The 26,596-nt window shown below is 39.9% G+C and overlaps 1 protein-coding gene across 3 annotated transcripts in view; it reads left to right on the forward strand.

The window, feature by feature from the left end:
- Positions 1–423: 423 nt before the first annotated feature.
- nxph2a (neurexophilin 2a) overlaps positions 424–26,596 on the forward strand; it is a 103,842-nt gene continuing 77,669 nt past the window's right edge. The window contains exons 1-2 of one of the 3 annotated variants that reach the window (XM_078404419.1): positions 424–538; positions 1,238–1,377. In XM_078404419.1, the coding sequence (XP_078260545.1) occupies positions 1,321–1,377 (57 nt within the window). In that variant the 5' untranslated portion in view covers positions 424–538; positions 1,238–1,320. Of the gene's footprint in view, positions 703–820; positions 1,075–1,237; positions 1,378–26,596 lie in introns of those variants that run through there. The other 2 variants (XM_078404416.1, XM_078404418.1) reach the window with 2 other exon arrangements.

Genomic DNA, 26,596 nt, shown 5'->3' on the forward strand with positions numbered 1-26,596 from the left:
ACCTAAATGCCATAATACGTCTTGAAAACTTAAAACCATCCGTGTTCGCTCAACCTTGTAACTATTCAAAGAATGTTGCTCAGACAGGGACAGAGAGAAGGGTAGACAATATCTCCCTTTCGATAAATGAAAAACACCCCCCAAACACCAGCTGAACCCCGCAATTGGTGGGGACGCAGAAATCGCGAGGAAGCGGTGTGGACCCGCAAACCGTGGCGACTCTCTCCTTCCATCTCCCCTTGAAACGGCGTGAAATAGAAAGTCTCCATCAGATTAGGAAATATTTGCGGAGTTTCCTTTTGCTCTTTCGCGGAGTGAGGAATACCACACGCCAGCCACTGTCTGCTCAATGGGCAGATTTGTTATAAACAACGACCTGTCCTCCGCGCTCCCTCTCCCTCTTTGTATTTGCAGCAAGCACCCTGCTCATCTTTTGAGACGTCCCTTCTAGCGGGCTGCACCAGTACTTTCAGCACTTCCCAACAGGGAGATTTGCTGGAAGACTTCGTCCGCCGATCACCGCCCATCGCTGATTAAGGTTGATTTTTTTTTCCCCCCTCTTATTTTATGCACATATATCATTTATATTTTATGGGCGGGCTAGCAAAATGCTGGGTAGGTCAGGTTAAACTGCAGGGGTCATAAATCATTCGATTCGAGCCGGGGCAAAGAGGGGCTTGAAGACTGGTGGAGGGAGCTGAAGTAAGTGGTTTCATATTTTTTTGTTGGTTTCTGATCAATTTAAGGCGACCACGTGGCGCTTGTGAAAGGCACTGAAGCGCAAGTGGCAATCGCCAACATCTCCGGGCTGCACGGATTCATTCTCATGGACAATCTCAGCCAAGGTTGCCTGAGTCCCGAGGAGTGGGGAAAGAAAAGAAAAAAAATCACCAACCAACTCTCTGGCCGCCGAGTGCATAATTAACTAAAGGACCGACTGTGCAGGGCGACGGGATGCAACTAGCTAACTTGTTGGAGTGTGGGGAGCAAAGGCAGATTTAAAGTCAGTGGGGAGTTTCAAATCTTCAGCCGCACTTAAAAAGGCAGAGCAATTGTCAAATTGGAACAGTGACGGTAAGATTGGCCGCGAGTTAAACCCCGTTTAAGTAATTCCCCCCGTTGCTATTAATGAAGGTTTCATTTCAAGTCGTTTCAGCCAAGAAATGCCATGTCCCATTATTCGTGTTCTTTGACCTTCTCCCCTGCTCTTTCACGTTCTTCGATCTATTGTGTGCAGGGCTGGGTTCTCTTCTCCTGTCCCAACCCGTCCCCAACACTGGATATATGTGAGAGGTGTCACTTCGTAGAAAACAAACCAGGATGAGGTACTCGGTTCATCCGCTCCTCCTTATTCTGCTGCAATGTCTTTTGCATACGGTGAGTGGCAATTGTGCATGGTTTTTCTTTACGAACTTTTTGTATTAGTGTGGGATGAACGTCGGCTGCCGCAGAGTGGCCGAACCTTGGCGCAGGCTGGCGATTACTTCGTCCGCTGAGTTGATGTGAATTTCGCCCCCTTGTTAAATACTTCACCGTAACTGTTGCAGTTGGTGCTTCCTATTAAACTGCGTCTTACACTTTGCTTAGGTGTATGGTGCACAGTTAATATCAAGAACTTATCATCATAGAAGGGTCAGCACAATGATTTCACTGAACGTATAATACTGACGAATAAGAACGATGAACCGTGCGGGTTATTTTTTTGCGTTTTAATGGATACCAATGGATTGCGGGGATTTGCTGAAAGTTGGGGTCACGATTCAGCGTTCTCTCACGCGAGTCAATGTTTATTTTTAATCTTGGGAATTTCGAGTGGCGTCTAAAGAAAATAATTGTCTGAAGATATTGGCGAACTTCCTTGCTACTGCTTAAATCCAGCCTCCAGAGACTCCTCGAATGCAAGCGACAATCGTGTTTTATTTTGTTCAAAAACGCGCTCGGTGGTAATTCAGTAATACAACTTGCGAAGATTAAGCACTCTACTTATGCACTAGCCTCTGATGTTCCAGCAAGGAGTTGATTGATTAGTTTTTGAATAAGCTTATGTCAGAATCTAATCCGTTTTTGGATTGTGTCAGTGTTGTAATGTTTTCGACTGTGGTGCTTTATCATTGCAATGAATTACAGAGCTGCAGCCGGGAGATAAGACGTTCAATGCTTCACACCATGCCCTTCCTTTCAACGAGCCAGCCTTTTGTTCCATCCTTTCCCACAAAGTTTCAAATCAAATTGCTTTAAATTATAAGTAGACTTCTGGAGACCAAAAAAAAGCGCCTAATTTCCATTTTGATAATTGCATAAATTGCACGCAGATTTAAATCCTCGGCTAGCCTGAGAATGTAACAACGCCTGTCACTTTAATTCCGCAGCCAGACATATAGATTTTCAAGAAGAAATCTGAAACTGGATCTATTCTGTGCCAAAATCTCGAACCAACCTAGACTATTATGGATGCGATATGTTTTTAAGAGTTCACAAAAATTGCAAAAGTGGCCTGAGGCTATCAGGAATTACATCAGATGCCCTAACGATTTGAATTCCTAAAATGTGCAAAATGATACATATTTACGAGTTTATTTTTTAATATATATAACCGAACTGTGGCTTCCAGTGAGTGCTAATGCATTTGTCCAGCATTATCTAATCTCTCGTGTGTATGTATATAAGTGCTAAATAGTACTTTTCAATACAAACCTTGGAGGGTTGTTTCATTTTGCAAGCTATTGTATCACTCAATTGAGAGAAGGAAGCACTGGTGCCCAGCGTGCATGATATTACAATGCATTTGTACATTACTCTGAATTAAAAATTATAACTGAAAATATAAAACTTGCACCATTAAATATAAAATTGCATCTATTATAGTAGCTGTGACATGGTAAAGGTAGAGCAATGGTGTCATAAAGATCAGAATGAACAATATCTGTGTATCTGAAGATGTCTAAAAAACATAACCCATAACCCAAAAACAGGCCCATAACCTGTCAAATCTGCTCTGCTATTTACCAAGATCACAACTGATTAATTGCCTCAATCCACTCTGCGACTTGATCCAGTCCCTAATTCCACCTCTGTAACATTGACTGACTCCACCTATGCCTCTGGCTTAGATCTTCTGTCAAAACCTACACCCCATCTGTGATACCTCTGCTAACAATATCATCATTCACATTAGGTCCTGATCACCCATTACTCCTACACTTACTGACCTTTACTGGCTCGTGGTGAGGGAATTCTTGATTATTAAAATCTGTTTCTCTGTTTTCGAGCCACTCAATGGATTTGTCTGGCTTTATCGTTGAAATTTTCGCCACATCTACAATCTTAATAGAAGCAAAAATAAATCCAAATGCTGGAGAACTGAAATAAAACAGAAACTGCTGGAGATACCCAGGAAGCTTCTGTGGATAAAGAAGTAGAGCTAATGTTTTAGGTCAACAACTTCTATTTGTTATGATGTAAACCTTTAAAGATATTTGTGTCTGACTCTCTATTTTCCTTCTCTTTCCTTTTCCATGTCACACCATAAAATTTCTTTTTTTCTGAGTGGGTGGGTCCTATAATGTGGTATAATTTTGAACTATGTTTGATAATATTCTTGCGATATGCCTTGGGACATTTTCGTACTTTAAAGGTACATTATAGATATAGATTATCATCATTATTGATGTTGTTAATCTTCCTCCTCTTTAAACACCGAGAGTCCAAAAATCCTCTGCTCTCAACTTTAAATACACTCGGTGAATATCCATGTATTTCTGGGGTTAAGAATTCCACAGATTCACAACCTCGGATAAAAGAGATTTCAAAATTGTGAGAGGCATAGATAGGGTAGGCAGTCAGGACCTTTTTTCCCAGGTTGGAAATGTCCAACACCAGAGGGCATAGCTATAAAGTGAGAGGGCAAAAGTTTAAAGGAGATGTGCAGAGCAAGTTTTTCACACAGATGATGGTGAGGGGCTGGAACACGTTGCCAGGGGTGGTGGTGGAGGCAGATACAATAGGGGTGTTTAAAATGCATTTGGATAGGCACATGGAAATGCAGGGAATAGAAGGATATGGATCATGTACAGGCAGATAAGATCAGTTCAGTTAGGCATCATGTTCAGCACAAACATTATGGACTGAAGGGCTCGCTCTTGTGCTGTCCTATTCTATGTTCTATGAGCCAAATGTCAGTGAAGGAAGACACCTCCAACCTTTTACCAGCACAGCTTTACAGCCTTCTACTAAATGAGGAATGTTTGCTCAGAGATTTTAAAAAACCCTCAAATATTGCACCAAAGTCACCGTCTACCATGCGACAATTACCCTTGAAGAGATGGACAACTTGCTGCATACTTTCTTCCTAAGTGAATAACTGCATAAAATGAAAAATACTGGAAGCACACATGAATGGGGAAAGAAACAGGTCTTGCCTGACCTGTTGAGTATTTCCAGCATTTTCTCTTTCTTACAGATTTCTAGCATCTGTAGAATAATTGCTTTTGAATGTATTTCCCCACATTATACCCCATTTGTCAGGCCGAATGGCCTATTTCTATGCTGTAAGACTGTATGACTCTCTATGACTGTCACTTTCTTTCCTATTCAGGTAACCCATCATTATTCTTTTACAAATTAGTTACATCCACTCTGCACCATCATTTGGCATCTATATCAACTAACCGGGATATATCACATATTTCTGCATCATCTTACTCACTACTACAAAGTTTTGAAAAGATAAAATCCCATTATTTATTTTAAATTAAATATTGGAGATAATGGAAATCTGAAATAATAAAATGAATATTGGAAATATTCATCAGACCACATCTGAAGAAAAGTGGTCAGATTAGCGTTTCAGATTGAAGAATGTTCAAGGAGGCTCATTATAATGGATGTGGTCCAGCACCTAGGTAATTGGTCATTTGTTTACTATCTTTCTTTACCCAAACTAACATATTACATCAAAATCTGACCGGGAAATCTCACTGTAGTGTGAGACTTTATGAAAATTGGTAGATATTGAATTCATTAGTTTTCTTTATCTACACTGTTAGATATAACCACAAAAAACCCATGAAATTGTTATATCTAATTTTTCTTTGGTAAAAACATGATGTCGCTGCTTTATCACATCATAACTGTTTTAAGTAGTCTGTAACCTTAAAAATTCTGGGTATTTTCCAAGACTGATGTCAGGCTAATTGATCTATGATTTCCTATTTTCTCTCTCTTATCTTGAAGACCGGTTACATTTCCAATCTTCCTGTACAGTGCAATCTTTACAGAATCGAGGAAATTTTGGAAAATCACTTCCACCATCTCTTTGGCGATCTCTCTTTGGAATCAAGGGTGCAGGCCATCATTTTCAGGGCAACAGTTATATTTTATTCCCACTAATTCCTCCAGTAGTTTTCCTCCATTTCTATAAATTGCTTTTATGCCCTTTATTCCCACTTGACCCTTGGCATATCTGTTTCTGATTTCTATTGTTATGTCAGATCAAAATACGTTCATAAGTGATAGGAGCAGAATTATGCCATTTGGCCCATCAAGTCTACTCTGCCATTCAATCATAGCAGATCTATCTCTCCCTCTCAACGCCATTCTCCTGCCTTCTCCCCATAATCCCTGACACCCGTACTAATCAAACATCTGTCAATTATTACCACCTTAAAAATATCCATTGCCACAGCTGCCTCTGGCAATGAATTCCACAGATTCATTACTCTCTGACTAAAGAAATTCCTCCACATCTCTTTCCCAAAGGTACATTCTTTTATTCTATGACCTCTGGTCCTGGACTCTCCCTTTAGTGGGAACATCCTCTCCAAGTCAAGTCAAGTCAAGTCAAATTTATTTGTCACATACACATACTCGATGTGCAGTGAAATGAAAGTGGCAATGCCTGCGGGTTGTGCACAAAAAGAATTACAGTTACAGCACATAAATAAAGTTAATAAGTTACTAAACATAGCACAAAAAGTGTCGACAAAAATTTAGTCTCTGGGGTTATCAAAGTTGACAGTCCTGATGGCCTGTGGGAAGAAGCTCCGTCTCATCCTCTCCGTTTTCACAGCGTGACAGCGGAGGCGTTTGCCTGACCGTAGCATCTGGAACAGTCCGTTACTGGGGTGGCAGGGGTCCCTCATGATCTTGCTTGCTCTGGATCTGCACCTCCTGATGTATAGGTCCTGCAGGGGGACGAGTGTAGTTCCCATGGTGCGTTCTGCCGAACGCACTACTCTCTGCAGGGCCATCCTGTCCTGGGCAGAGCTGTTCCCAAACCAGACTGTAATGTTGCCGGACAGGATGCTCTCTACAGCCCCAGAGTAGAAGCAATGAAGGATCCTCAGCGACACTCTGAATTTCCTCAGTTGTCTAAGGTGGTAAAGGCGCTGCTTAGCCTTACCCACCAGTGCGGCAATGTGCGTTGCCCACGTCAGATCCTCTGCGATGCGGACTCCCAAGTATTTGAAACTGCTCACCCTATCCACAATAGACCCATTTATCTCCAGTGGCGTGTACGTCCTTGGATGTTTAGCCCTTCTGAAGTCCACAATCAGCTCCTTTGTTTTAGTGACATTCAAGAGGAGGCTATTGTCCTGACACCAGAGTGCCAGATCAGCCACCTCCTCCCGGTAGGCCTTCTCAGATCTGCTCTATCCAGGCCCTTCACTATTTGGTAAGTTTCAATGATGTCCCCCCCCCCTCATTCTTCTAAACTCCAGCGAGTAGAGGCCCAGTACCGTCAAACGCTCATCATATTTGTTCAAAACCTCAGCCATTTCCTTAGTTTCTTTTATATTTTTTCTACGTTAAAGGTACCTCCATTTAGTTCCCTTTACTCTTCTGTTTTGTATAAACAGAAAGATCACAAACCAAGGTCAACCAATAACAATCAAAAAACTTACACTGTATTGAATGATCTGCCCTGATATTACCACAATGGTTTTTAGCCTTAGCAGAGTAATTTTCTTATAGTTGGTGTTAAAAGATGTCAGAAACCTCAAAACAGTTCTGAAAGCAACCCAACAATGACAGCTCAATACTCTTCTCTGCTCCCCCCTCCAAAATAAATTAATGCCCTTTGCTGATGAGCTGAGCAAGTTTGGTGAAACCTTCAAAATTCAGCATTACAACAAGGGCCATAAGTTTCTTGCCTGATTAAAGAGAGTATCTGTCTCATGTAAACCATAAGAAATCACATCAGGAGAGCCTGATCATCCTTTCAATTACATTGTGGCTGGTGCAAATTTAGCTCCATAGCCCCCCTGCCTGCTCGTTCACCAGAACCCTTGGCTAACCTATTAAAACAGAATTTACTTTGGGTTTGAATATATTCCAGGTTTCAGCTTTCGTAGGTCTCTGCAATGAAACATATCATTATACGCTGATGATGTACTTTTGTACATCACAAAGCCTCATATCACTATACCCAATATTTTAAATTTAATTGAGGATTTCGGTTCATTTTCAGGTTACAGAATAAACTGGAGTAAAAGTGAAATCATGTCAATAAAACCGAAAGATTCTATACATCTCGTACAATTTCCTTTTAAAATAGCGGGGGGAAAATTTAAATACTTGGGCATTGAAATTACTAGAAGATACCAAGACATGTTTAAAGCAAACTATAACCCTATACTTAAGAAATTACATAATTTAATTAAATTCTGGAAAACCCTCCCGATGTCTTTAATAGGTCGAATAAATGCCATAAAAATGATTTTTTTACCTCAAATTCTATACTTGTTCCAATCAATCCCACTATATTTACCCAAAAAGTTTTTTTAAAAATTGGACTCAGATATTACAAATTTTATTTGGGATTATAAGACCCATAGAATACAAAGATCACACCTGAATAAACCCAAAGTAGTAGGGGGATTAGCACTCCCTAATTTTATGTATTATTATTGGTCGGTAAATATTAGAAACATGATTCAATTGTTGGATAACGCTCTTCATCAACCGGAATGGATCATTATGGAAAAAGAGGATTGCTCCCCATTTAATATTGGTGCAATCCTTCTTTCACCAATGACGGTGAATAACACAAACTACAACAAAAACCCAATTATACATAGTACAATCAGAATTTGGAAACAAATAAAACACAATTTAAAATTAAGAAACTTATCTCTCCTATCTCCTATTGCTAAAAACCCTTTGTTTAAACCCTCGATTATAGACAAAGCATTCATACATTGGGAAAGAGTAGGAATTAAAACTTTGGGAGATTTGTATGATACGGGAAAACTATTATCATTTAAACAATTACAACTAAAATACAATCTGGGTAGCAATCAGTATTTTAAATATTTCCAAATATGTGATTATTTGAAAAAACATGCGCATGAATTTCACAACGTCCCATCAGACTTACTAGATGAAGTAATGAATACAAAGGCGGAATCACCAAATTTAATTTCACATATATATAATATTATACTAAATGCAGTAATACCAACAACGGAAGGTATTAGAGGTGAATGGGAAAATGAACTAAGCATAAAAATTTCCACTGAAAGGTGGAAACAATACTTATTAAATGTGCACAAATGCTCAATTAACGTAAGACATACTTTAATACAATTTAAAATCATACATAGATTATACTACTCAAAAACTAAATTAAATAAATTTTTCCCTAACGTTTCACCAATTTGTGATAAATGCCATTGTCAAGAAGCTACTATAGCGCACTCATTCATCTTTTGTACAAAAATTCAAAAGTTTTGGACTGAAATTTTTGAAATTTTCACAAAAGTGTTTAAAATAAAAATGACACCAAAGCCAGAATGGATTATTTTCGGAATGACAGAAGGTAGTTCGGAATTAAATGCGTATCAAAAGAATTTATTTGATTACGGTTTAATAATAGGAAAAAAATTAATCTTAAAATTCTGGAAAAATGCTCCTATACCAACATTAAATATGTGGATTTCAACTATGTTTGAAACACTACATCTGGAAGATATGAGACTCCGCCTGGAAGGAAAATCAGAACGCTTCTATCAGACGTGGTCTGCATTTATAGAATTATTACAAAGATAGGGTGGAGGAGTACCTCGGGCCTTGGTAGGGGGGAGACGGAAAACTATCGAGTTGGTGGATTCCTTTTGCGTGATAAAAGTTTTTTTTTTTTTTTTTTTTTTTCTCTCTCTTTCTCTCTTTCTTTCTACTATTTTTCTTTTAAAGCCATAAAATTATGGGGTACAATGATTGTAACAAGATATATGTGAAGTACATTGATGTATTTAACCTCTAATAAATAAATTTAAAAAAAAAAAAAAAAAAAAAAAAAAAAGAGAGTATCTGTCTCATGTAAACCATAAGAAATCACATCAGGAGAGCCTGATCATCCTTTCAATTACATTGTGGCTGGTGCAAATTTAGCTCCATAGCCCCCCTGCCTGCTCGTTCACCAGAACCCTTGGCTAACCTATTAAAACAGAATTTACTTTGGGTTTGAATATATTCCAGGTTTCAGCTTTCGTAGGTCTCTGCAATGAAACAATTCCAAAGATTTCAACCTTCCATATGGAGAAATTCCTCCTCAATCTGTCATAATTCCGAAACTGTGCCTGTTCTCCTTTCTCCTGGGTGGGAAAATATCCTTTCACCATTTGCTTTGTCAAGCTGTGACAGAATCCTGGATGTTTAATTAAGTTCACTTCTCACTCGTCTAAACTTCAACAGACATCATCTCAATCCTTTGAAGCTTTTCACGCAAGACAACTCTTTCAGCCCAGTAATTAAAGTGAACCTTCTCAGTACTGAACCCGATGTGAATATACCCCTCTTTAAATAAGGGCTTCAAGTTTGCTCTCACAAATGGCCACTACAATTAATTTACTTACAAGACTTTTCTCCTTTTATCACCCATCCCTTTTGCAATGAAATCCAACATGTCATTTATCTTTTTCAAAATAGCAGAGAATTTCACTGCTCTAAGCTGTGACAATAAAGTGACAATAACGTAACATCATTGTCATCATCATCGTTAATTATTTGCTATCCATTCATGATGTTTTATGTGAGAAGACATTTGTTAGGCTTTTGATAATATCCCTCATGGTAGGCTGATCCAGAGGATTAAGATGTAAGGGATTCACGATGACTCGGTCATATAAATTCAGAACTGGCTTAGTCATAGAAGGCGGAAGGTTTTGGAGGAATGTAGATATTCTGGCTGGAGGTCTGTGACCGCAGGGATCTGTGCTGGGACCTCTGCTGTTTGTAATATCTGTTTGAGATGGGGGTAATAGAGATGTGCGGGGCACGTGTTTTTTTACACAGAGGGTGGGTGGGGGTTGGAACGCATTGCCAGGATGGTAGTAGAGGCAGATACGATAGTGGTGTTTAAGTGGCTCTTTGGACAGGCACATGCAATGCAAGGAACAGAAGGATATGGATGATGTGCAGGCAGCTGAGAACAGCTCAGCTAGGCATCATGTTTGGCACAATCATTGTGGGCCAAAGGGCTCATTCCTGTGCTGTGTTGCTCTATGTTCTATGACATCCAGATGTATCTGTTCTGTCCTGCATATGTTAGTGTCTCTTCATGAAATAATATTCTCCATTTCTATTCAACCAAACTAGATAACATCATATCCCATCTGCCAATTTTTTGCCTGCAAGTTTAATCTATCTGTATCTCTTTTACATCCTTGTTACAATTTGCTTTCATAGAAACATAGAAACATAGAAAATAGGTGCCGGAGTAGGCCATTCGGCCCTTCGAGCCTGCACCGCCATTCAATATGATCATGGCTGATCATCCAACTCAGTATCCCGTACCTGCCTTCTCTCCATGCCCCCTGATCCCTTTAGCCACAAGGGCCACATCTAACTCCATCTTAAATATAGCCAATGAACTGGCCGCAACTACCTTCTGTGGCAGAGAATTCCACAGATTCACCACTCTCTGTGTGAAAAAAAACTTTCTCATCTCGGTCCTAAAAGACTTCCCCCTTATCCTTAAACTGTGACCCCTTGTTCTGGACTTCCCCAACATCGGGAACAATCTTCCTGCATCTAGCCTGTCCAACCCCTGAAGAATTTTGTAAGTTTCTATAAGATCCAAGCTACCTTTGTATTGCCACCAATTCTGGGTACAATACAATTTTAATTTAACTTGTTTATTTATTAAGTCAGGGATCTAGTACTGAACCCTGTAACACTGCGTTGGTCATCGCATGTCAACTTTAAAAAATGACTCATTTATCGTGACTCTGTTTTCAGGAGACAGCCATTCCTTCATCTTTAATCCCTTCAATAGGATGATCTTTTTACATCAGCCCGATTACTCATTAGAATAAAACTACTGGCTTTCCCATCTACTAAAAAGAAGCAACTAAATAAACTACACCATAGAAGGGAGTAAAGCAGATGCCCTGACCTGAAACATTGCCTATCCTTATCCGCCAGAGATGCTGCCTGGCCCACTGAGTTACTCCAGCACTTTGTGTCTATGCAAGATTCCAGAATCTGATGACCCTTGTGTCTGTATTCATCATTAGTTCCAATTAAACAGATATATTCACAGTGCTCATCATTCACGGTCACAGACTACCACATTTTTTTTTCTCATTTTGTGGAGCAACAAGATGAATCTGTACTTCATGCCAATTGAATATAGAGTCATAGTCAGCGTGGAAACAGGCCCTTCGGCCCAACAATATATTTGAAATCCATTCACCAAACATCAAAGAAAAGTGAAAGGATGGGCAATCTGTTGCTGTGGCAATGGCATCCCTATTTCTTATTTAATCCCTCTATTTTTGTTTCCAATTCCGTTTTGTGCATTCATTTTTACTGAGATTTTTGCTACTCCTAATGCCAGCAACTCATACAGTGGTATGCTGGCACAAGAAGTGATATTCTCCTGTGCCTTACCCAAGTGTCTTATGGATAAGTGTAGTTTATGGTCTGTGCTGATGACTTATTTAATCACACTGAAGACTGCAACCATCCTTGTCCATACACATGGACTTCTGGACACTGGGTGCCAGATAGTGATCGGTTGTTGCATACCATACCATCGCAAATCAAGATCAGCGATGATACAAACCAGGGGAGATGAATCACCTCCCACCTCTCATTAATGCAACCAAGAAAATATTCTGCTCATTTTTTCTTTAAAAAATTGCAGATTCAAGTATACATTTTCTACATTCCAAATTGTTAGCCCCTGAGTATCCAGTTCACATTGTGTTTGTCAACCTCAATTGCAATGAACAATCGTTTAATTTTCACCAGATGCATGTTTGTCTATTGTTAGAATTATATTTAGATTCTGTGAGATGTGGCTGCAAATTTATTCACCATTGTAGGTCCAACAGCCAATCATCTTTTAAATCTTAGAAATATGACATGATTTAATTACCTATTTTGCAAGATTAATTTGTGAAATAGAAAATCAATTAAGCTAAACCTGCAGTGAGTATGTTGCCTCATAGTTATACACAGTGGTTGACCTGCAGATGCCAGAGTAATACATTATAAAAATATTATTTATCAATAAGCAGTAAATGTATGAATCACAATATTAAATGAATAATTACCAAGTTAAGGGCTTGGATGCATGAATTTTACTGTCATTTCTACTGGTTTGGATTAAAATATAATGGAAGCATATATACTTTGTTTTTCAAAGGAACAAAATTACTAAAAAAAAGAGCAATGATCAAAATACTAATCCACAGATTTGTTCAATACAGTAATCTAAACTAGTGATCAACAATCAGGAGCATATTTTGTAATAAAGTACTAACGCAAGCAGAAAATTCTGAAATTATTGCATCCTTTCAATATATTTCAATCACAAAGTTGTAACAGTTTGCTTCTAGTGTAGTGAAAAAGATTTATGCATTTGCAGAACCAAATTCTGAAATAATTCAACAACAATGAGCTGAAAAGATAAGTTGATATTCATAGGTTGCAGCACTCTGGGGACTGTTATTAGACAAGGAAAAGCCAGGGTGAAAACCGTCCCTTGTGCACCAACACCTAGATAATTGCATGCCTTTGAAGTGGTTCATTACGGATATGTGGTATTTTACATTTCCTGATAGAATTTTGCATTAATTTTACATTGCACGTTATTTGTTATCTGTTAACTTTACTGCAGCAGTTCTGATGCAGAACGATGAGACTGGATGAAATAAACCATTGAGCACTTTTCTAATAGTTGTCAACCAATCAGAACCTTTCATTTAGGCTGTTTTTAAACTAAGTCAGTGGTAATTTTCATTCAGGGATAATAACCATTTATGATGATGCCCCATTTTGAAAAATGTCTTTTACCTTTTGCTCCTCAACTCTTTTGTTTAGTTAGTTAAATGCTTTCACCGTTGATAATGACTAAAATGAAGATTGCTCTTGGAACCTTTCAAATTACCATAAAACCTTTTGCATCAGATCACTAAAAACATTGTCAGTAGTAATCACACAATAATGACAATATTGTTAACGACAATTTCAATGATGTTTTAAACTGTTTAGCATGTTTTCTATCTGATGTAGAGAATGCTTCAAAATCCTTTGGAAAATATCCTGCCATTTATTCAGAATTGTTTAAAAAAAGTGTAATTTGAATAAATCTTCCTGTAAAGCCTTCAGGCATTTTTAAGATCACTGGGACCATAGTCAATAATATGACATATAAAGGAAAATAATTCATATCAGAAATGAAGAGTTGGCAAAGAGTTGTTAGAATAAAAATCACAACACAAATAATCTTCCTTGATCTCTTGAAATTGTGGTGACAACATGTGGGGTGATGTGACTGTCCAAAGCCCGCTTTCATATCCCAGTTGATTTATATCAGTGAATTTCCTTGTATAATAAATGTATTCTGGCGGCTTTTTATTATCTTTTGTAGATGAAAGCAAAATATTGCTATACCAATTACTTTAAATGGCACCCATGAATTTGAACAATCGTGTGTGTTAGATGGAAATGTTAGTCAATTTTTGGTTTTGATTTAGGATTTACCATTGTTCTATATTATTTGGGTTATGTGTTTGATGCAGAACATGAACAATGAAATCATGAGCAAATAAAACCTTTAGTGAATTACAATGTTTGTAAAATTATCTCTTGTGGAGTTACAGCAGTAATATTAAACTGCATCACACGTGTCAGTAAACCTATCAACATTTGAAAATGTCCACTTATTTGATGTCTCGATATTCCTTCCCTGTCGCAGAACCATGTAGATTTTCTGATTTTGTTAACAATTATTATTAATTAACAATTTATATGTGCAGCATATCATTTGTTTCCCAATCTTTGGCTAATTTGTCCAATTTGGATGCCCCATTCTATGATTGTAATTTCTTTAGTTTTTATAAGCATTTGTGTATGGTCAGTGGGACCATTTTAAAAACACGATTTAATACCATTGACCCACAAAAGGCAAACTTATCAGAGATTATTTCTAAATTGGTACTTCATTCCTCACAATGCAAGCATTGAAACCTTCCACAAATTTGACAATTTTCATTTTGTGGTTAAATTGTCAGCCATTCTATGACACAATTAAATGTGGGCTTGTTCTGGTCTGATTTCCCCTTCAGTACGATTGCATGCAACTTACATTTTTTAATTAAAAAATTGCTGCATCTGTTTGAACAAGTATTTGGCAATTAACCTCAGTGAGAATTCACCTTTTATTTCTGTATTTAAAGCAACTAAGGAAAAAACTGATTGCAATTCTTTTGGAGGGCATTTAGCAACGCACGGTATGATGATAAAACTGCCTCAAAAATACCATTGTATTGCATTACATAAAATATAACTGTAATGGTGTGGGATTTGTCTGACCTGTCCATATTCAACTTAGCAATGGCATATCCTTAACATATTTCTCGTTTTTTTCTGGCTTCTGGCATGATTGTATCATTTTCCCACTGCTCTTACTTTTCTACGAAATATGTTGCCCCATGATTTGTAGTGACTGGCAGCCTCCTCTGTCTTGTTCAAGTGATCATTCTTCCTGTGTAAACCCAGAGACTAATAAGTGTCAGCAAGCTTTTTGACCCTCAGTCACAATACAGCTGAGCTTAAGGCATATCATTTGCTGGTATCCATGGATGGACATTTCCAGTAGACAGCTGTCGCAGGATAATGATCAGAAACAGGAATGCTGCCTGAATATTCTCTCTATGCCATTCCCAGTACTGGGGTGCTGAGGTTAATGTTCTGGCTGAGATAATCTAATTTAGCACAACTGAAAATAATAACTGGATTTAGAAATAATTGTCGGTGTTCTTGTTTTAGATTCTGGCAAGCGTAATGGTAATGACTACGGTAAATTTAACATGCAGTTATTAACAGGTAAAGTACTCCATCATATTCTGTGGAATGTGCAGCCCAGAAACAGAATCAAAATGGGTATAGAAAACCAAGATTTGTCTGAAAGGGAAAGTTCATTTAAACATAGAGATATACCTTCATCGCAGGGGAAAATATCTGAATGCACATTATATTTGTAACATGATAGGTGAATTAATGACACAAACAGAAATAAATAGGTCCAACACAATAGTGATGATAGTGATGTGGTAGATAAAAGACCAAAATTGAAAATAAAATGTCCCATTGTTAATGTTTAGTAAGTTCAACAAAAAATACAGTTGTGCAACGGTAGAATCGGTGTCTTACCTGTGTTTGATCGTAGCTACAGGCGCTGCCTGTATGGAGTTTGCTTGTTCTCCCTGTGACCGCATGTGTTTTCTCTGGGTGTTCCGGTTCCTCCTACACTCCAAAGATGCACAGGTTTGTTGGTTCATTGGCTTCTGTAAATTGTAAATTGTCCCTAGTGTATAGGACAGTGCTAGTGTATGGGGTGATTGTTGGTAGGCACAGACTTGATGGGCTGAAGGGCCTGTTTCCATGCTCAGGGACGTGAGGGACAACTTTTTTAGACAGAGGATCGTGTATATATGGAATGAGCTGCCAGAGAATGTGGTAGAGGTGAGTCCAATTACATTATTTTAAAGACATTTAGACGGATATATGGATAGAAAAGATTTGGAAGGATATGGGTTAGATGCAGGGAAGTTGAACTACCTTGGTTGGTCAACTTGGTCAGCATTGGTGAGTTGGGCTGAAGGGCCTGGTTTTGTGCTATGTAGCTGCATGAATCTTTGACTCACTGACTCTAAATTAAACAAATAATTTACATCTGACTTTACAGGAGAAGTTTCAGAAAAAAAATCCGGAAATAGTGGAGGACTTCAGAGGCTACAGTAGAGGGCTACAGATACAGTAAATTAGGAGATCAAAGAAATTAGCCAGTAAAATATTATTATGGGAGAAATTCATGGGAAAGGCAATGGATAAATATCCAGGACCAAATGACCTGTTTTTTTGGAGTATGAATGGCTTGACTACAGAGATAGTGGATGCACTGTTTGTTCACTTCCAAAATTTCATAGACTCTAGAATTGGTGCCACAGGTTGAATGGATGGCTGCATTATTTAAGAAAGAAGGGAGAGAGAAAGCAAGGAACTTCAGTAAAAGGGAAAATGCACAATCCTATTAGTAATGCAGTGTCAGGGCACTTGGAAAGTAGTAAAAGTTTTGGACAGGGTCAACACGCAGAGAAGTTATATCTGACAAATCTGTTGGTATTTTCTGAGGTTGTGACTGGTAATTAAGGGTGAACTACTTCATATGGCGTATTTGGACTTTCAGAAAGTTTTTAATAAGATGCAGTACCATAGATTGTTAAAATCAAATTCTAGTCTGTGCTGTTGAGAGTAAAATAATAGATTAATGATTGTTAATGGGTCGAAAAATATAAGGTTGGGAGTCTGTGACCTATGAAGCATCACATGGATTGATGCTGTAGCCCTCAACTATTGACAATCTATATCAATGACTTGAACGATTTGTCATTCTAATTAATTTAATTGTGATCAATTTATTAGCCAAGTATGTAAACATACAAGGAATTTGATTTGCCAACAGTCATACAAAAAAAGCAACAAGATCCATAACCACATCAAATTAAACATAGACTTAAACAGCCAGCACAATGGTGTGTGAGAATCCCCAGGGCACACAGCACAAGCAGAGACCCATAGCCATCAGTTCAATGTCCGGGCCACACACACGCTCCTTCACTCTGATGTGACAAGAGTTGTACCGACTGCTGTCACTCTCTCTGCAGTCCCTGTCTGCCCGAACAGTCAGAAAGCCGTTCACACTCGCACTGGACTCCGGGATGTCCTCTTGGAGCCATGTCTCTGCAAAACACCGAGATTGGGTGAACCAAACCGGCAGGGGTGCTGAGGAAGAGGATTTCTTAGAATGTTTGAGAGATGGTTTTCTAAACCAACATGTCGAGGAACCAACGAGAGAACAGGCCATTCTAGACTGGATATTGAGTAATGAGGAAGGGTTAGTTAGCAGTCTTGTTGTGCGAGGCCCCTTGGGCAAGAGTGATCATAATATGGTAGAGTTCTTCATTAGGATGGAGAGTGACAAAGTCGATACAGAAACAAGTGTTCTGAACTTAAAGAAAGGTAACTTTGAGGGTATGAGGCGTGAATTGTCCAAGATAGACTGGCGATTGATGCTGAAAGGGTTGACGGTGGACATGCAATAGAAGGCATTTAAAGGTCGCATGGATGAACTACAACAAGTGTTCATCCCAGTTTGGCAAAAGAACAAACCAGGAAAGGTAGTGCATCCGTGGCTAACAAGGGAAATCAAGGATAGTATTAAAACAAAAGATGAAGCATACAGATTAGCCAGAAAAAATAGCATACCAGAGAACTGGGAGAAATTCAGAGTTCAGCAGAGGAGGACAAAGGGCTTAATTAGGAAAGGGAAAATAGATTATGAGGGAAAACTGGCAAGGAACATAAAAACAGACTGCAAAAGCTTTTATAGATATGTCAAGAGAAAAAGATTAGTTAAGGCAAATGTAGGTCCCTTGCAGTCGGAAACAGGTGAATTGATCATAGGGAACAAGGAGATGGCAGACCAATTGAACAAATACTTTGGTTCTGTCTTCACTAAGGAAGACATAAACCGTCTGCCGGAAATAGCGGGGGACCGGGGGTCTAAAGAGATGGAGGAGCTGAGGGAAATCCAGGTTAGTCGGGAAGTGGTGTTAGGTAAATTAAATGGATTAAAGGCAGATAAATCCCCAGGGCCAGATAGGCTGCATCCCAGAGTGCTTAAGGAAGTAGCCTCAGAAATAGTGGATGCATTAGTGATAATTTTTCAAAACTCTTTAGATTCTGGAGTAGTTCCTGAGGACTGGAGGGTAGCTAATGTAACCCCACTTTTTAAAAAGGGAGGGAGAGAGAAAACGGGGAATTATAGACCAGTTAGCCTAACATCGGTAGTGGGGAAAATGCTAGAGTCAGTTATTAAAGATGTGATAGCATTACATTTGGAAAGTGGTGAAATCATCGGACAAAGTCAGCATGGATTTACCAAAGGCAAATCATGTCTGACGAATCTTATAGAATTTTTCGAGGATGTAACTAGTAGAGTGGATAAGGGAGAACCAGTCGATGTGTTATATCTGGACTTTCAGAAGGCCTTCGACAAGGTCCCACATAGGAGATTGGTGTACAAACTTAAAGCACACGGTATTGAGGGTTCAGTGTTGAGGTCGATAGAAAATTGGTTGGCGGACAGGAAGCAAAGAGTAGGAATAAACGGGTCCTTTTCGGAATGGCAGGCAGTGACTAGTGGGGTACCGCAAGGCTCAGTGCTGGGACCCCAGTTATTTACAGTGTATATTAATGATTTGGACAAGGGAATTGAATGCAACATCTCTAAGTTTGCGGATGACACGAAGCTGGGTGGCAGTGTTAGCTGCGAGGAGGATGCTAGGAGGATGCTAGGAGGCTGCAGAGTGACTTGGATAGATTAGGCGAGTGGGCAAATGCATGGCAGATGCAATATAATGTGGATAAATGTGAGGTTATCCACTTTGGCGGCAAGAACAGGAAAGCAGAGTATTACCTGAATGGTGACCGATTGGGAGAAGGGGAGATGCAACGTGACCTGGGTGTCATGGTGCACCAGTCATTGAAAGCAAGCATGCAGGTGCAGCAGGCAGTGAAGAAAGCGAATGGCAAGAGGATTTGAGTTTAGGAGCAGGGAGGTTCTGCTGCAGTTGTACAGGGCCTTGGTGGGACCGCACCTGGAGTATTGTGTGCAGTTTTGGTCTCCTAACCTGAGGAAAGACATTCTTGCCTTAGAGGGAGTACAGAGAAGGTTCACCAGATTGATCCCTGGGATGGCGGGACTTACATATGAGGAAAGACTAGATAGACTGGGCTTGTACTCGCTGGAATTTATAAGACTGAGGGGGGATTTTATAGAAACATATAAAATTCTTAAGGGGTTGGAGAGGCTAGATGCGGGAAGATTGTTCCCAATGTTGGGGGAGTCCAGAACCAGGGGTCACAGCTTAAGGATAAGGGGGAAGTCTTTTAGGACCGAGATGAGAAAACATTTCTTCACACAGAGAGTGGTGAGTCTGTGGAATTCTTTGCCACAGAAGGTAGTTGAGGCCAGTTCATTGGCTATATTTAAGAGGGAGTTACATGTGGCCCTTTTTGCTAAAGGGATCAGGGGGTATGGAGAGAAGGCAGGTACAGGCTACTGAGCTGAATGATCAGCCATGATCATATTGAATGGCGGTGCAGGCTCGAAGGGCCGAATGGCCTACTCCTGCACCTATTTTCTATGTTTCTATGTTTCTATCACTACACTCACAGCACTCCCTCTGAGCCCTCACCAGTCCAGGCAGCAAGTCCATCTTGTTTTATCGGCGACCTCACATTCCGCCACCGTCATGGAAGGCAAATAACATATCTTCTTTCCTCCTTTTCTCCCGCGGTCAGGGCAATTGAAACTTCCGCAGTCAGGGCGATTGGAGCTCCCGCAGTCGGCGATCGAAAGTCCCTTATCGGGGCGATCAAAGCTCCTGTGTTCGGGGTAGTCGAAGCTCCTGCTGTTGGAGCTCCCGCAGTTGATCCCTAACAAAAGGACCGCCAGCTCCACGATGTTTAAGCCGCAATGCAGAGGGAGATTTGATTTAAAAAGTTGCATTTCCGTCAAGGAAAGAGATTAAAAAAGTTTCCCCCAACCCCCCCACCCCCACATAATACAAAAACTAAAAGTAAACTAAAAACATACAAGTAAACACAGACCAAAACAGCAAAAGAAGAAAAAGACGGGACAGGCTGTCATGTATGGTACCACCCGGTGAAGATGACATCAATTGTAATATATTAGAGTTTGCTCATGATAAAATGGTAGATGACAGTATGGATCATGAGTATGCAGAGAAGTTTCACAGGGATATGCTGGATGACAAAGGCATAAGAGATGACAATGGAGAAAAGGGATCACGGGATATGGGGAGAAAGTAGGAATAGGGTACTGATTCTGGATGATCAGCCATGATTGTATTGAATGGCGGTGCTGGCTCAAAGAGCCAAATGGCCTACTCCTGCAACTACTTTCCATGTTTCTGTGCAAAAATGTGATCTCAGCTATTTTGGTAGCAATAATAGAAGTAGGTTTTGAAGGGTGCGAGATTAAAAAGTGTTGACCTTCACAGGAAAATAGGTGCCATTGTTCTAAATCATAGAAAATTGGCATTCAGGTATGCCAATATCACATGGATATAGAAGTAAGAAATCGGTCATGATCTTTGTGTATTGCTACACCAGCACAAGGGGTCCGATGATCAATCTCTGCCTCTGACCAATGCAGGTTTTAATTTTCCCTATGACCATTCTCCCACCACTTTGCATCTAACCTGACTGAATGTAATGAAGTAAGAAACTCTGGTGAAAAAAGTCAACGGATATGTCATTTAAACTAACCTAAAACAGAAATAAAGGGAGAGGATTGGAGTAACCCAGAACTCTTTTTTTTTTCTTGCAGAACAATGGTAACATGGTGCAAATATTTTGAAGGCAGAGATGGTTAGGTGGTTTAAAAAAATAGAAAATGCTGGAGCAATTTAGCGGGTCAGGCAACATCTGCAGAGCCATTGGATCGGTGACCATTGCAGCATAGCCTGCCCATTCCCTCCACAGGTGCTGCCTGACCTGCTGAGTTACTCCAGCACTTTCTGTTTTGCTCAAGATCTCAAGATTCCAGCATCTGCTGGTCCTTGTGTTTCACTGGTAGACTGATAGTTGATGAGCAAGAAAGTAACAGGTTAATGTGGATTGATAGGAGTACAGAATTAAGATCTCAGTAACATCAGTCATGATCAAATCAAATGACAAAACAAACTTGAGGGGCTGAATGGCCTATTCTTATTTCTAATTTGTTCACATGTTCATAAATAGTAACTGCACCTGATTAAAAATTATCTTTAGTTAAAAATCTGTTTGTTCAGCAATGTTAAGTGACCCAGTTAAAAGCACAATTACACATTTGAATTTTTTTAATTTCTAGTTGGCCAGCAGTGCACCAAATCCATTTTGAATGCCATGGAATTTCACAGTCTATGTTTAAAAAATATTGCTGTATTTTGTGTTCATAAGTGTGTATTGAACTTTGAAGGAGTTCGAATCATATTATGTCAGTAATCTAAAACCTTGACTATGAAGCCATTAGCACCAAATGTTTCTAAGTTGTAGACGCGTTGTTCAAATTACAACTGAATCTTTCACCTGTACACCTGATTCACTTTTTAAAACAAATAGCTGAATTTGTCACTGCATAAAAGAGCAACATAAGTTAAAAATAACAAACCTATACTATAGACAAATTTGGGTGGAACAAGCATGATTTGTGCTTCAGCAGTTAATGCATTTATTTTAATGCATGGCTATGTTTGATTTGAATGCATGTTTTAAATAATTAATCCTTGGAAAAGTTTCCTTAAATGTTCTGCCCTCAGTTAAAAATACTAATGCTGCAGCTTAGAACAGTTTCTGTTCCTTCACCTGCTCGCCATCCATCAATGAGCTAGCAATGAATATGTATAGGCTATTAAATTCTCCTGGACTGTACACTGAGACCAATATTGTCCCCACCTGGTGTTCACAATTACTTCCGAAAGAGAATCATTTGAGTATGAAGAAGAGCCTTGACAGGATTCCTGTCCTTTAACCTGGGGCACTATCTATATACTAAAACTCTCATTTGTTTGTTTGTTTGTTCCTGAACTACAGCCAAAACAGTACATGATAGCGCAAAAAGTTTAGGCTCACCTTACTCACCATCGTCCCTTTGGTGCTAATGGAAGAAGTTTCATTGAAATCAGTGTTATATTTTTAAAGTCATTCACATTTTAAAGTATACATCTATCTCTTGGGGAGGGAGGGGCGAGGGAGGGAGGATGGGGAGGGAGGGAGAGAGCGGGTAGGATAAGGGGGGTTGAGGGGGATGGAGTGGAGGGGAAGGGGGAGGGGGAGGGGAGGGGGGAGGAGAGGGTGCTGTACCAATGCAGGAGAGGTTTGGGCCCACTTGGTCTAGTTACTTATAAAACCCTAACTCTGTCATGGCTGCAACAAGTTAATTCAGTGCAGATTATTCAAACAATTTTCCCCTCTTATCTCTTTTAAGTTAGTCCTCTTCTGCCTTAGTTCTGCTTAGCGAGTCAAGAGTGAAGAGAAGAGCCTTGCTTAATCATTACTGCAGCCCTTCCTCACATATTCCTACTCTAGATTTGCTGAAAAATTTGTATCCATGTAAATTAAACCTCCAGTCCTCAGAGTTTCAAGCCATTTTTTTTGCCTTTGCCAATACTTAATATTCCCAAGTGAGCTTTTGTGCTTACTGTATAACTCACCATCCATATTCACCATATTCTCTTGTTTACATATATACATTCAAAACATGTCGTAATCTTCCTTACAGTTCTTCTCTTTACTAAGTTAATGGTTTCTTCTCTCATACTATCCAATACTCACACACCTTTGGCAACCTTATTCCCCTTGTTTTTCTGCATGCCCCTGCAATTTAGTTAAACACTCCATTTATACCAGTGAACTTTCTCTCGAGCACACTACTGAGGTGCAACCACTTGCTTTTAAAACTGTGTGTCCTCCCTCCAAAAATAATTACCTGTTAATAAGTTCATGCTCATAAGTCATAGGGGCAGAATTAGGCCACTCAATTCTACTGATTCAAGTCTACTTCGCTATTCAATCATGGTTCATCTATCTTTCCTTCTCATCCCCATTCTCCTGCTTTCTCCCTATAACCTTTGACACCCTTACTAATCAATAATCTGTCAATCTCCATGTTACAAATATGTAATGACGGCCTTCACAGCCATCTGTAATCCGGAGCTGAATGTAATGCAAGAGAGCTGGCATCCTCCAAAGACCTAATTTTCCTCTCTGCAAATTGCAACAGATTTAGAGTATCCTGAAAACTGGTGCAGATGTAGGCCATTACCAGTCTTTTCAAAGCACCTCATTGTGGCTGATGTTAGAGCTACTGGGCGATCGTCATTGAGACAGGTCACTTTATTTTTCTTGTGGACTGGAATGATGGAGTGGATAAGGACAGTAGATTGTTGAAGTGAGAGGTTGAAAATGTCAGCGATTGGTGCACGATTTCAGAAACTGCCCACGGACTCCACCCGGGCCAGCCTCTGTCCACGGGTTTGCGCTCGTGAAAGCAGATACGACTTTTGGCCACCAAAATGTATGGGACAGAGCCAGCAGTGGCTGGGGATGCATCTTGGTCAAACGTTGTTGCCTGTTCAAGATGGACATGAAAGGCATTGAGCTTTTCCAGTCGGGATATTTTGTCGCCAGAGATTGCCTAGTCCATGGTTCTATTCAAGCTCTGCCACAGTCACTTGACATCCGTTTGATTGGATTGAGCCTCCAGCTTGTTTTGTAATTCTCCAGTGGCATTCCTGATAGCCTGGTGGAGACAATGCTTGGCCTTATTGTACAGTACGAGATCATTTTTCTTGCAGGCCTCAGATTTGGACTTTAGCAGGGTGTTGAATCCCTTTGTTGATCTATGGTTTTCAGTTCGAATAGATCTTAAATTGTCCTTGGTGGAACACAGTCTATCAACGCATTTCTTGATGAACGGAGGTATTCTAATTCAGACTGAATGAAGTGGTCTTGAACATGTTCCAGTCCACAACTCAAGGCAGTCCTGAAGTAGACCCTTGGCCTCCTCAGACCACTGGTCCATTATGCTTTTTTGTTAGTGCCTCACACTTCAATGTCTATCTGTAAGCCAGCAGGAGCTGCACCAACAGATAGTTAGACTGGCCAAAATGAGGACGAGGGATGGAGAGAAAGTCGTACTTGATGATGGTGTAGCAGAGGTTAACACCCTGCATGGGGCAGGAGATGTGCTGATGTAATTTGTGGAGTTGGCTTTTGGTCAGTGGATTATATTGTTAAATTTGTTGCTATGGATAGCAACAACTAAATTCAGGACTGAAATTCCAAAATCTGCAGCATGCAGTACTAAAAATGTCAATGACATTTTATGGGATTAATTTAACATATTTTTCATTTAACTACATCAGAAGGTCCTTGTTAACTGGGATCTGCTTCAGAAATTAATGTTCCATGTCGGACCTTTCCTCTTGCTAAGGAACTAATGCAATGTGATTGAAAGGTAGGACAGGGGAATCCTGAATACAATCGTTTCTGTCCTTCTTTTGAACAATTCCTTCTGCTTATCCCCATAGCCATTTGATTTGCTTTGTCAGTGTGAGAGACAAGGGCTGCGGGAATAGCTTGAACCCATGGCTTAAAGATGCTTTGACTACACTGAAGTTGTGAGGATCAAACTCTTCAGTTGTTGTAGACCTCATATCTTGATATGCGCTCCCTCAGCCACAGCACACTAACAGTTTAGGAAACCTCTCACTTCCATAACCACTTCACACAGGCCTCAGTGAAAATGTCATAGATTATATTGAAAAAAACCCAGTTCCAGTCCATTCAACTGAATTGTCGGTAGCTGCAACCCATGACATTGATATGGCCCACAATAGTCATAAGTTGACTCTTTCACAGTCCCACTCTAAGTAAACTATCTTCTATATACTAAAACTCTCATTTGTTTGTTTGTTTGTTCCTGAACTACAGCCAAAATGGTGCACGATAGCGTGACAGTTTTAGGCCCACCTCACTTACCATCATCTCTTTGGTGCTAATGGAAGACGTTTCATTGAAATCGGTGTTATATTTTTTAAGTTATTCACATTTTAAAGTTAAAATCTATCTCCTACGGAGGGAGGGGGGAGGGAGGGAGGGAGGATAAGGGGGATTGAGGGGGATGGAGTGGGGGGGAGGGGAAGGGGAAGGGGGGGAGGAGGGAGGGGGAGGAGGGAGGGGGAGGAGGGAGGGGGAGGAGGGAGGGAGGGGAGAGGAGGGAGGGAGGGAGGGGGAGGAGGGAGGAAGAGGGGAGGGGGGAAGGAGGAAGGAGAGGGTACTGCACCAATGCAGGAGAGGTTTGGGCCCAATGGGTCCACTTGGTCCAGTAGTATCATATAATTGCTAAATCCTTGGAATAAACAGCTGCAAATGAAACTTTGAGAAGGTATTTTGGGGTTGGGAGTCTTATTAATAACTGCTGCTAACATGTGTCTGGTTGTTTTTAATGCTGGAATACATTATGTATGTACTGGCTGTAATGCTAAACATTGGAATATTCACTAATTGCTTGAGTTGTAGAATTATGGATTCAAGTCCCACTTGTTATTCACTTTTCATTCTTTCGCTGCAAGATGGGTTTAGCTCGCACTTAAAAATTTCAATGAGGTTCAGTGAGAATCGTCCAATATTTATTTATGCTCTGCGTACATCTATATATTTTGGCTCATTATCATTCTAGCAAAATACTGCGTGTGTGTATGTGAACATGGCCTGGAACCTTTGAGAACAAAGATGTATCAAAAATCCTGCACTTATGAGTGGAAATAAACATGGCAGGTACCTGAGAAATAGGAAAAATATGTCAGTACCATGCCTTCAACGTCTTTATAATTATTTATTGTCATGGATATTCAGAGATGCTTTTTATCGCTTTATGCTGCTCATCACAGTGAAATATGAAGGCTTGTTATTCGGTAGTGATTTTGTTTCTGATATGTATTTGGGTAAATCTAACCATATTTCTTTAGTAATTTATGTTATTTCTCTAACTTAGTCTGATCTAGAAAAAGTAATGAGATTTATGCCCTACTCTAGAGGAGGCAACAATGACCACCTACATTTTGCTTACCGCTATTAACTTGTTTTCTCATTCCTCTTAAAAATATTCAACTGAACAATGATTCTAAGTTAGACTAAGTTAGCACACGGTATTGTGGGTTCAGTATTGATGTGGATAGAGAACTAGCTGGCAGACAGGAAGCAAAGAGTAGGAATAAACGGGTCCTTTTCAGAATGGCAGGCAGTGACTAGTGGGGTACCGCAAGGCTCAGTGCTGGGACCCCAGCTATTTACAATATATATTAATGATTTGGACGAGGGAATTGAATGCAACATCTCCAAGTTTGCGGATGACACGAAGCTGGGGGGCAGTGTTAGCTGTGAGGAGGATGCTAGGAGGCTGCAAGGTGACTTGGATAAGTTAGGTGAGTGGGCAAAGGCATGACAGATGCAG

The sequence above is a fragment of the Rhinoraja longicauda genome, chromosome 8, assembly GCF_053455715.1.
Source record: "Rhinoraja longicauda isolate Sanriku21f chromosome 8, sRhiLon1.1, whole genome shotgun sequence".
Classification (NCBI taxonomy): Eukaryota; Metazoa; Chordata; class Chondrichthyes; order Rajiformes; family Arhynchobatidae; genus Rhinoraja; species Rhinoraja longicauda.